Source organism: Pan paniscus, chromosome 4 (genome assembly GCF_029289425.2).
Source record: "Pan paniscus chromosome 4, NHGRI_mPanPan1-v2.0_pri, whole genome shotgun sequence".
NCBI classification, from domain to species: Eukaryota; Metazoa; Chordata; class Mammalia; order Primates; family Hominidae; genus Pan; species Pan paniscus.
Genome location: NC_073253.2, coordinates 122,856,332 through 122,869,221, shown reverse-complemented (window position 1 = coordinate 122,869,221; position 12,890 = coordinate 122,856,332). Strand labels below are relative to the sequence as shown.

Genomic DNA, 12,890 nt, shown 5'->3' with positions numbered 1-12,890 from the left:
CAAAAAAACTGGAAACAACCCAATTTTTCAGCAACAAAAATACACTGTGGTATATTCAGACAACAGAACACTATAACTTGCATAACACTATGCAAGACAAACAAGCAAATACTGCTATATACAACACAAATGATTTTTGCAAACGTAATGTTGAAGAAAAGAAGTCAGGGGTAAAAGAATATATCTTAGGATTCCGTTTATATTGAATTCAACAACCAGCAAGACTATCTCTGTTAGAATTTAAGGTATTGGTTATCTTAGCAGGGAAGATTTCAGGAGGCCTAATGGTGCTCTGGGAGGCTGGTCTATTTTTTTTTTTTTTTTTTATCAGAGCAGTGGTTACCTGAGTGTATCCATGTTGTGATAATTCATTTGTGATTTATGTACTTTCCTACATGTCAATAACAAAAGTAATTTTTAAATATTTTAAAAGGCACGTGGTCAGTACCTTGCCTAAAGACTAGTTTAACAGGAAATTTTCTTCAAATACCTTCCTGATGTCACTAGAGAACATTTGTGGCTTTTATCCTAAAAATGACACTCAAACCTAGTTAATGGTTTCTCAAATTGGGGAGGATATCCAAATGTCAAGAACATAGTTTCATACCAGCAGGAAAGCCCAAAACAGCCCTTTCAAACTCAAAAGAAAAATACGGAGTAAAAATAGTTTTCACTAAACATAATAGTGTAAGATTAAAAGTATACTAAGGAAAAGTCCTCATGCCATTATTTGAATTCACTTACATTCAACAAACATTTATAGGATTATGTACCTATAACTTCCTGAAGTAAATATTCAGGATGGTGGGGAAGAGACTGGTTCAGCAAGTCACATACTGTTTGAATTCTCTGTGATTCATCTGTTTTGTGATACTGGGCAAGCAGTTTAAGTTTCAGTTACCTTACCTATAAAAATAGGAGTAATAAAATCTGTGGGCTCAATAACATAATGTTGGTTTAAGTTTCTACTCCAGTGCCTAATAGAAACTTATATAAATGTTTGTTCCTCACTCCTTACAGCTTTAAGAAAAATTTTTTAAAAATTTATTTAAAAAGTGTTACTACTATTCTTAAGAAAATGTGAGCTTTTTCTTAAAATAAGCTCACTTTAGTATAATTTATAAGATTTCCTTCCTCTGTAAATTTTTAAACCTCCTTGATATCATTTTGCCAATTTTGTTTCTATTGCCAACATATTTTTTTTTCTCCTCCAGTTAATTCTGAAATTAAATACAAAGAAACAGGGCCTTTCCCAGGTCCTGAACTGGTATTTTTCTGGTCTCTTTAAAACAGTATTATTGTCTTCTGACAACCAACCAAGAAACCCCACCCAGCAGCCCCTTCCCCCAATCAATATTCTGTTGTTTTCTGGTATCTCCTCTTCCCCTGCCCCAAATATGGCCAAATCAAGACAAAAATCTCTTGTCCTGGGATCATAAACTCAAAATACCAAATATAGTACAAAATAAACAAGGAAAAAAAAAAGAATACAGCCACTATACAAGACACTTTGGTGGCTTCTTACAAAACTAAGCATTCTCTTATCATACATCCAGGAATGGCACTCCTTGGTATTCACTAACCAAATGAGCTAAAAATAGTCCATACAAACACCTGCACACAGACGTTTGTAGCAGCTTTACTCAAAACTGTCAAAACTTGACACAACCAAGATGTCCTTCAGTAGGCAAACAGATAAGTAATCTGTGGAACATCCAGATGATAGAATATTATTCAGCACTAAAAAGAAATTACAAAGCCATGAAAAGACATGGAAGAATCTTAAATATGTATTACTAAATGAAAGAAGCCAATCTGAAAAGGCTACATATTGTATTATTCAGACTATATAACATTCTGGAAAAGGCAACACTATAGAGACAGTTAAAAGATTAGTGGTTGCCAGAGGTTGGGGGGATAGAAAAACATGGAGAGTTTTTAGGACAGTGAAAATCTCCTACAATATTATAATGATGGATACATGTCATTATACATTTGCCTAAACCCATAAGAATGTACAACACTAAGAGTAACTAAGGTAAACTATGGGCTATGGGAGATGTTAGGTCAATGCAGGTTCATTGATTGTTTATTATTCATTGATTATGGACCACTTATTGTTCATTGATTATGGACCACTCTGGTGGGGAGTGTTGATAAAGAGAGAAGAAGCTATGCATATGTAGGGGAAGGCGATATATGGGAAATCTCTGTACTTTCCCTCCTTTTAATTAATTCTGCTGTGAACCGAAACTAAGAAATAAAACTACTCGAAAACCCAATACTCAAGAAGTGTCCTCATGACCATAGGCCTTAAATTCTTGCCTATTACCTTTATCTCCAATGTATCCTCTCCTCTAAATACTTTGAGTTCTTGCACCCTGAAGTTAGCAACTCTGGTATATGTGAATGTTATAGTTCCACTAGAAAGATGGTGGTTAAGTTGCTGTTGTACAGGAATTCTTGGCAGCCAGTAACAAATTTAGGTAAAAAGAAATATGCGTCCTTTCAATATAAACTAGCATTTAAAAAAAAAATCGCTATACAACTTTAGAAATAAGTCAAAGCATTGTTTATTTATGACATATTTACATATTTACAAAACTGATTTTACCCAACACATCATCCTGCGTAATATCATAAAATGAACACCATATCCTGGGAATAAAAATCCATATTTCTTAATAATTTATGTATAGCCCAACTTTTAGAACATAGAATATTATCAATTTGGCTTCCCAAACTACAAAGTCCTGTTTATAATTTTTTCTAGCCAAGGAACAGAGTAGATTCAACAGCATATTAAAGTAATTTAGTTAACCCTGAGTAATTACTAACTTGCATAATTTAGAATGGATGTATATAACACACTTTCATCTGCACTTAGATACTTATACTATCACACTACCTTTTTGTATTTATCCACCTCAATTTTCAACTTCATTAATCTTCAGAAGAAAGAGAAACAAAGAATAGGAAAGTAATAACAGAATCATTACGAGGAAATTACTAGCACTGCCTAAACATTCAGAAGTCTGTGACACAGTTTAGGTCTAGGGTTGTCTCAAAAACCTAACAAAAGGAGGATCCCGAATTGAATAATCTGAGCACCTTGTCAACTGAGGTTGATATTAAATTATTTTTCCTGCATTGTTTCCTTTCACACTAATTAAATATTGTGTACAAGCTTATAAAATTCAATAATTTGTATTAAAATACAAAATCCAATAACAACCAGGAGTTCTTCGGAAGAAAAAAAAAATCACAAAACAACCCCAACAGTGGTGAAGAACTGTATTAAAGATGGCTTTTCCTAAGACAGAAGGAGAACAAAAGCAAATAGCACTCTCCCTCCGCCAAGGCTAGAGCAGGAGGTTCAAGGAAATGGGCAGGAAGAGAACAGAACACTCAAGCTGGATAATTAGTGAAGGAAACTGTGGCCTGAGACTGATGATCAGCATATCTTATGCCTGAACACCACCACTAAGACTACCTAGCTAAGCTGCCATGGTGTGTTAGAGATGATGAGTTACTTTTCTTGCCCCTTTTACAACAGGGAAATCTAAGGACAACAAAATAAACAAAAGGCTGAGAAAGCTGAGCATGTGAAGTCAGTCATGCTCTGCTGCTTTTCAAAAACTCTGGGCCAAGAACAGAACCAGAGAGGCCAGAGCAGTTCATGTATTTCTCTCTTCCATCTGACCATCTCTCATCTTCCTCACCCACTCACACGGTTCCGAGCAGGAGGCTTACCAGGTCACCAGGGGCAGGAAAATTTCTAGCTTCAACCAAGCCATGGACTGCCACTGCTCTTTGGGGATTCTAGGAAAATAATCATCTAATGAAATGTCAGTATTTGTGATTCTATGAGAACAATTCTCAAAACATCAAAAAGACATTTGTGACTTGGTAAAATAAAAATCAAAGAAAAATTAAGGTATTTTTAGAATCTGTAAAATTTCCTTATAATAGGGAAAGTAGCAGAACTATTTTAAGTAAGGACATGCTTCCCTTCAGTCTGTAATGAAAGACTGTTGTTGTCATCATGCCATTGCCATGATAAAATACTACTAGAAAAGGATAGCTTTTAAAATAAAGTGTAGAAGCAAATGGTAGAGAAAGCCTTCTTGTACTTGAAGGAAGGAAAGAAAGTATTCTGTCCCTGTTACTCCTGGACAAAAGTACACCAAGGCAACCTATAACTTCTCTGTGCTGTCTCTCATGACTTTTAATGACACGGAAGTCTGATATTCACTGAACAGTCATTATACAGTGCTTGGAAAGTAACATATATTTAATATTCAAATTTAATATTCATTCTTCTTATCCTCAGGTAAAAAAACAGAAGAAACCAAATAATGACTTGAAGTGGCATTAACACAAAGCAAACCTGATACCTATGATACCTAAAGACAGTGCAGGACAAGAGCTTCAACAGCTTTTATAAAACTGCCAGAGATTGTGCTAATTCTTTTACATCTAAAGAACTGTAGAGAAGAGTAAAAAAATTAAATTACATTTATATAAGAAACTATCTTCGAAAAAGTTATTTGAACTTGTATATACAAAGTCCAACAGTATTAAGAAAAAAATTTATTTAATTATGATTTATATAAGTCCAAAAATGATAAAATATATTATTTGAGGGGAAAAGGCTTCCACTAAATAGAAATACAATAGACTAAATAAACTAGATTGAATATAAAATAGTTTCTTTGAAAACATCCATAAAAAGTAAAGACCAAATGGCACAAAGTTAAAAAAGTAATGCTTAAGGCAAACCAAATAAGTAACCTTAATTGAAGTAAGAGACATACTAACCCACAAGCAATAAAGTAACCCCCTCTCAAAAATTTCTGTATTAAAATGTGTAGAGAATATGAGTGGAAGCAGAAACAATGGCTGTTGTCAGAGCTTATTCTTGGAAGTACTGAACAGTATTATACAAAAATAACTTGAATACTTCTGATTTAAAATATACTTGAATCATTTGCCCCTTAGCTGTCATATAGCAATGAAAAAATAAATTTATTACCCCAATGTTCATATTATAAATCTGGGAAATGCCAAAAGTTATGTTTAAAATTGACAAAGGTACGATTTTCCAGATTACATGTGTACGTGATGGCCAAAAAAGAAAATAATCAATTCCATTATTTTGGCCCATGTTACTGAAAACATGCACAGAAATGTGGAACATCTCCCGACAAGTAGGTGTATTATAGTAACTGTTGAGCAGGCTGCTCAGCACCAGCCCTGAGATCGTGTGCACATACAAAAGTAGTCAAAGACTGACAGAAAAGAGATGAAGCCAAAGCAAATCATGCTTTTATAAACATTCAACCAACATGTTCTTTAATAATGTCTTCTTTAAAGAACAAAATAATCAAGTACATGGCATTAAGTTAAACGTCTCTGCACATGAATTTCCACCTTATAAATCTGGTATATTAAATTGTGCTGTAAATAGATTTGTGTATTTTCTTTTTTGAGTACTATGATAGGTGAAATGGTATGACTATAAAAAGGATTTGTTTCTTTTTGTCTCCTGGAATGACATGATGCCTTTCTAGAAAAAGAAAAATTGCAGGCTACAGGAAAATGATAAAAACTACTGGATTCATTTAGACTATTCGATTTAGGAAGGTACAACCACTTCTTTAACATCAAGCTAAAAGTGGGGGAAAGTCTCAGTCTCCCAGGTAGGTCTCCTCTCACACTGTCCTGGGTGGCAGGCGCTGTTTATACATGCCTGCTATTGCTCTGGCTGCACTGTAGATCATCTGCCGACGGGACATCCCAGTAAATGCCATGTGCCAATCAGTCCGGCTGACATTCAGTAAACTCTTTTCCAGGACTTCACCCACTGTCACCAAAAGGCCTGACCACCTCAGATTGTAGTCCTGGGGAGTTAGACTTTGAGCCTGTGGAAAGATGAAATTGATATTACTTATAATACATTTAAAAATATCATTGGAACTAGCTATAAGTGACATTTCAAAGTGTTTCATGTTATTTTAAATATAGATTATGACAAACTCTGAGAAATACAGCTAGGCTGCCAACTATATCAACTTACAAGGCTAGAACACAATCAATGTAACATTACACACATCTACTTTTTAAAAAATATCCCCATTAACGAGGCTAACAGTCGGAAGGTTTGAGTCCTAGTTCTAAATTAAGTGTCACTTCAGGTTAATAATAAGATTGGTACTAAAATCAGTGCTAAAGTTATCTTTTATAGTAGTAAAATTTCAACCAGAAAGAGGAAAACTGAAAATTAAGGCTTAAATCCATTCAGAAAAGAATTGCTCAATTATGGAAATTCCCTCTGGAAATGTGATTCACATGTTAATATGTACCAAGTAATATCCAGTCCTGGACAACATCAACCACTGATGCAACATTCCTAATTGACCCAACTCATATTTGCTCCTATTCAAATCATTTATTCATCTACAAAGGAATGACAGAAGAATAAACTCATTGCTTGATATCCAAGAATGATGTGGTTTTTCTGTTTTAGGGTGTTAGGTATAGTCCAGAGAAGTATAGCCACATCTAGAACGGATCTATACAGTTATACATGACTACCAAATGTGCCATGTATTACAAACACCTGAGGAGCTCTTGTTTCTTTTTTCTTTTTTAACAATATCCAGTTTCTCACATCCCACTAAGATAACTGAGACACCAAGATAACTGAATTGGAAACTCTACAGCTGGTTCCAAGAGAAACAGTACAGTATTACGTACGTAAAATAGCTTCCAAGTCAATCTGATGCAAACAGTCCAGCACTTGGGAACCCCTGCTCTAAGTACTCTCTTCCAATGTGTATACTACAGTATTAGTATTTCACTATATTTCAAAGAGAAACAGCAGATATACTACTAATGTCCTCAGAGACACCAGTAACACTGTGCTTCTCAAATTATGGCATGCCTATGAATCCCCTGAATATCTTGTTAAAATGCAGCTCCTGATTCACTAGTCCTGTGTTAGGACCCGAGAATCTGCATTTTAACAAATTTCTAGGTGCTGCTTATGATGTTAAGCCAAGGACCACACTTTTTAGAAACAAGGTATTCTATATTATTGGCAAAAATCCAGAACAGCTGGGGTTTTTTATGGGGGTGGGGAATCATTTATATTTAAGTTTAACAAGTACAAATTTTATGAAATTTATTTCCAGATTTTTACTAATATATACTGATAATTCTAATTACCTGAAGGGCTGATTTCCATTACCTTAAATTAAAAAATTCCAACAATAAAAAAGCATAAAACATTTTAGAATGAATAAAAAGAAACAGGGAGGAAAGCTGAATAGCTAAGGATAAAAAGAAGACATTTCAATGCACACAGTTTTGTATCTTCTAAATTTTAAAACCAAATGACACAAAATAAAACAAACAGAATAAAAAGCAAAGTAAAAAGCAAAAACATCCTTTAAATACCATTATTCAGAATTAACCACTATTAACAGTTTGCTGTGTTATCTTTCCAGGCCTTTTTCCCTATTCTTATTAAAATTTTAAAGCACACACATACACACGCCTGCTAGTAAATGGGATCATACTAGATGTGCTGTTTTTGACTTATACTCAGCAATATGTAATAGCTATCTTTTGGTACTGGTACACACGAGTCCACTTCATTCTTTCATGTCTACTTCTTTCCAGTATATATTCCTAAAAACAACATAAAAATTGTCCTTTGCAATGGTCAGATATCTAACACAGGGGTCAGCAAACTTTTTCTGAAAAGAGCCAGATGGTAAATATTTTAGGCTTTGTGGGCCAGACATTCTCTGTTGCAACTACTCATTTCTGCTGCTATAGTACAAAAGCAGCTATAAACAATAAGTAAGCAAACTGGCATGGGTGTGTTCCAATAAACTTAATTACAAAAAGATGACAGGCCAGATTTGGCTGTGAGCCACTGTTTGCTGACCCCAGATCTACAGCAATGTTAACAGTGGCAATGATAGGAGCATCCTCATAATTATAACGTTTTCAGTGTTTTATTTATTAGATCTGAAGTTTGCTTTGATTTTGTAGTACACACATACCCGTCTAATACTAAGAGCTATTAGTATGATTATTTCTAGCAAATACCTTCAACTCTTATCAAAATCTTTTTTCTCCTTTCAATGCAGATGTTCATGTACTGAATTATATAAATTTACTATTGTTGAACCATTCTGCTGTTCTTGGGACAAATTTTTCATGGTCAGGATACAATGTTCTTCTAATACATTTCTGAATTTTATTTATTAATTTTACCAATGGTTTTGACATTTAGTTCTTTGGACTATAATTTCATTTAAAGTTAAAAGAGGCTAGTCTCACAGAATGAACTGGAAAACTCTCTACCTCTATTTTTGATACCTCATACAGCAAGAGAATCATCTCTGAACATTTTGTAGAACTCACTTGTAACACCATTGGTACTCAGTGATTTTTTTTTTTTTTAGTTACATAAAGTTCTTCCATTTTAATGCTTCAATTAAGCTGAATCATATGAAACTGACAATATATAACTATTTCTGACCATCAAAGGCAACAACGTCATTTGGTTCAACCTAATACTCTTAACTATGGCAAAACTTCTATTTTCCTAGAAAATCCACTCTTTCACCTAATTTTTCTAATTTACTGGCATAACAGTATGCATAGTATTCACTTACAGTCTTTTAATCACCTTCATATTGAAATGAGTGTAATGTTAATATCTATAAAAAGGTTTTCTTGAACTTATGAAAAGAAATTATGGTACAAATAAAAGTTTCAGTAAAATTTCAAATTCCAAGCATCAATTCTTAGCCCCCTTTCTAAACTGTAATAAGTAGGCCAGAGGTTACTTTTAGGGATTATGTGAACACATATGCCAAAGTTCTATGAAAGTACACATACACGCATTTTTCTTGGGAGACAGCCCAATAGTTTTCTTAGATTCTCAAATGTCTTCATGTCCCAAATAAGTTTGAAAGGCAGTTTTGAAATGATATTTAACAATGTACAAACTACAACTGTAACAAAAATTTTTATGAAATTGACAGAAAAAAGTCAATAGAATACCACTTAAGAGCACAGAGATTCCAATGCAAGTATATATTTATATTCCATTTTGTTCATGAAAGGATTAGAGAAAACACACCAAAAAAAAAAAAAAAAAAAAAGAGGAATAAGGATTATCATAAGGATTATCATTTATACTTACATTCTCCTGGAAACTGTGTGGATAGGTACACTATTAGGTCCATTTTTCAGCCAAAAACCTAAAGACATGTGCCTATAAGGTTTCTAATGTTGATTTCACTAAAGATGAACAGGAGGACAATCAATCAAGGAAAAGGGAAATGGAGATAACAGTGAAAATGAAATGTGAGATAAAAGGGAAAGCAAACGAAAGGCGGACATAAAACAACTAGAAAAGGTAAATCTTTTCCGGAACTCAGAGTAAAAACAAAGAAAAAAATGAGAGAAATAATGATTAACCATGTAATGTATTACCTTTCAAAGACACCTGGAAAACAAAAGGAGGAAGGTACTAAAACAACATGGAAGGATCAGGAAATTAAAAAGCAAAGAAAAATACTAAAAGAAAAATGACTGAAACAAAATCAAGAACATATTTCTAACAAAAAAACCGAACAAATTTTTATTCTGAAAACAATAGTGTAAGTTTCTCTGGAGCATAATGAAAAAGCAAAGGAGAAAACCAACCTGCTGTACAAATTCCAAAGGCACTGGTGTGGCTTGTGTAAATGTTTCTAGATGAATGCCATGGACAGGATCTTCAACCACCAAACAACCAATGTCAAACCATCTGCAACAGAATTACGAGTTTCAAATGGTTTATATGCCAAATAAAAGTTATCATGAATAGACGAAAAGAAAAAACAAGTACTATTATTCAGATAGAACAGATTTCAAAAAGGAAATCTTTTTCTTACCAACTTGCAAAAGGACAATTCATAAAAACAACAGATAAAATTACTCTGTATTAATTCTAAGAGGAAAAAAGACAATAACCACAAAGAAAAAATAATTTAAAAATACTTATCATGGAAAGCTTCCTCTCCATGGGAAGGGAGAATAATCAAAGTAAGGGTACTCAAATATGCAACAGGTAAATTTACATACATTGAATATGCAAACAGCTTATGAGTAATATTTTTCAATTGTCACTTGCTAAAATATGGGAAATTTTATAATACAAACTCTATCATGAATATGTACTCAACTAAGTTACTAACAAATTAAAAAATAAGCTCAGAGGAAATAATAACAAATACTCTCTTCATTAATAATAAATCCTTCTAATCACAATTTCTGAATTATTCACAATGAGTCAGTCTTTGAAAACAGCCTCATGAAATCCAGGAAACTTCTCTTCATTTAAAGAGACTTATATATCATACAAAATGATAAATTTTAAAAATGACTTTATTGAAAACAACTGTAGTACCACCCAAATTTTAGCTAACCCAAATCATGAAACAGCCAGATACCCTCAAAAATGAATTTAAACAATAAAAGGATATGAAGCAGGAAAATGTTTAATGCCTATTTTTTAATGTAAATCTAATAAAATGCAATGAAATATAAAATGGATTAGGAGACTTTTATTTACACATTCAAAAACACAACAAAGTAAAATATACAGTAACATAAATAACTTTGCTGAATACTAAAATGGCACTTTATAATGTCTATAGTGTTCATATCCTAAAACTTTAAAATTAAAAACATTAAATAATGACATTTATTTTATTTGGTAGACTAATAGATATTTTGTATTTTACTACAACTTTCTCAATCAAGATAATGTATTTGTGAAGCCTCCATAAAGTCGAGCTTAGCTAAATTTTATTTTGCCTTATTTTGCATAATTTGCAGACAATAATGTCTATGGTGAATAACATACTAACCAAGCTTTCAGGTGTGGACATCCTAAAAAGTGTTACTGAAGGTATGAGGAAAGTTTTTTCTATGATGCCAGTGAATATACCTTAGAACACCGACCTAGCCTTGACTCAGCTCAGACTGTGACTGAAGTACACTACATTACCCTCCCCTTCCTCACACCCCTAAAATTGTGTATATTATTATAGAGGAAAGGATGAACCTTCTCAAGACCACTTAAAGACTCTAGAGTTTTGTTTTCTAAACAATGGTTTTCAAAGATTACTGTGCATTCAGAGAGACAGCACCATATATTCAAACCAAAAGGAAAAAGGAGACTAACACAGACCACAAGTGACCGTGATATTGGAATCAGTAGATGAGGATTTAAAAGTTAACTATGGTTCATATAGTCAAGAAAAGAGAGGTAAAGATAGTTCAGCTACATTTAAAGATACAGGCATTCAAAAGATAAATTGAACCTACATTTTAAAAGGTAAGAACTCTATGTAAGAGTTTAACAACAGGCTGGACACAGCAGAAGGCAGGATTAGTGAACCTGAAGACAGGTGAATAGAAAATGTCAAAACTAAAGAACAGAGAGGAAAAAAAGAGTGGGGGAAAAAACCTGACAATGTGAGACACTGTCAAAGGTGAATGGGCATGTAATTAAAGTCCTACAAAGAGAAGGGAGAGAAATGGGCCAGAAGCAAGTTTTGAAGACATAATTGTAAAGAATTTCCAAAACTGAAGATATTAATCCACAGAATCAAGAAGCTCAGCGAATCCACAAAAAATAATTATGAGAGCAAGCAAGCAAATACATATAATCATACCATACTAAAACCGCAAAAAATAAAACAACAGAGAAAATCCTAAAAGCAGCCAGAGAAAACAACATATTATCTTCACAGAGACAATACACAAGAAGATGGAGAGATGACTTTTTTTTTTTTTTAATTATGCTTTAAGTTTTAGGGTACATGTGCACAATGTGCAGGTTAGTTACATATGTATACATGTGCCATGCTGGTGTGCTGCACCCATTAACTCATCATTTAGCATTAGGTATATCTCCTAATGCTATCCCTCCCCCCTCCCCCCACCCCACAACAGTCCCCAGAGTGTGCTGTTCCCCTTCCTGTGTCCATGTGTTCTCACTGTTCAATTCCCACCTATGAGTGAGAACATGTGGTGTTTGGTTTCTTGTCCTTGTGATAGTTTACTGAGAATGATGATTTCCAATTTCATCCATGTCCTTAAAAAGGACATGAACTCATCATTTTTATGGCTGCATAGTATTCCATGGTGTATATGTACCATATTTTCTTAATCCAGTCTGTCATTGTTGGACATTTGGATTGGTTCCAAGTCTTTGCTATTGGGAATAGTGCTGCAATAAACATATGTGTGCATGTGTCTTTATAGCAGCATGATTTATAGTCCTTTGGGTATACACCCAGTAATGGGATGGCTGGGTCAAATGGTATTTCTAGTTCTAGATCCCTGAGGAATTGCCACACTGACTTCCACAATGGTTGAACTAGTTTACAGTCCCACCAACAGTGTAAAAGTGTTCCTATCTCTCCACATCCTCTCCAGCACCTGTTGTTTCCTGACTTTTTAATGATTGCCATTCTAACTGGTGTGAGATGGTATCTCATTGTGGTTTTGATTTGCATTTCTCTGATGGCCAGTGATGGTGAGCTACTGGGGGAGGAGCCAAGATGGCCGAATAGGAACAGCTCCTGTCTACAGCTCCCAGCGTGAGCGACGCAGAAGACGGGTGATTTCTGCATTTCCATCTGAGGTACCAGGTTCATCTCACTAGGGAGTGCCAGACAGTGGGCCCAGGAGAGTGGGTGCAGTGCACCATGCTCGAGCCGAAGCAGGGTGAGGCATTGCCTCACTCGGGAAGCGCAAGGGGTCAGGGAGTTCCCTTTCCTAGTCAAAGAAAGGGGTGACAGACGGCACCT

General features: G+C 34.3%; 1 protein-coding gene across 2 annotated transcripts in view; it reads right to left on the bottom strand.

Annotated features, from left to right (window-relative positions):
- Window positions 1-3,585: 3,585 nt before the first annotated feature.
- PRRC1 (proline rich coiled-coil 1) overlaps window positions 3,586-12,890 on the bottom strand; it is a 36,552-nt gene continuing 27,247 nt past the window's right edge. The window contains exons 8-10 of one of the 2 annotated variants that reach the window (XM_014344990.4): window positions 9,733-9,835; window positions 5,756-5,924; window positions 3,586-3,824 (exon numbers count right to left, since the gene is read on the bottom strand). In XM_014344990.4, coding sequence (XP_014200476.1) covers window positions 3,727-3,824; window positions 5,756-5,924; window positions 9,733-9,835 — 370 coding nt within the window. In that variant the 3' untranslated portion in view covers window positions 3,586-3,726. Of the gene's footprint in view, window positions 3,825-5,479; window positions 5,925-9,732; window positions 9,836-12,890 lie in introns of those variants that run through there. The other variant, XM_003826671.5, reaches the window with a different exon arrangement.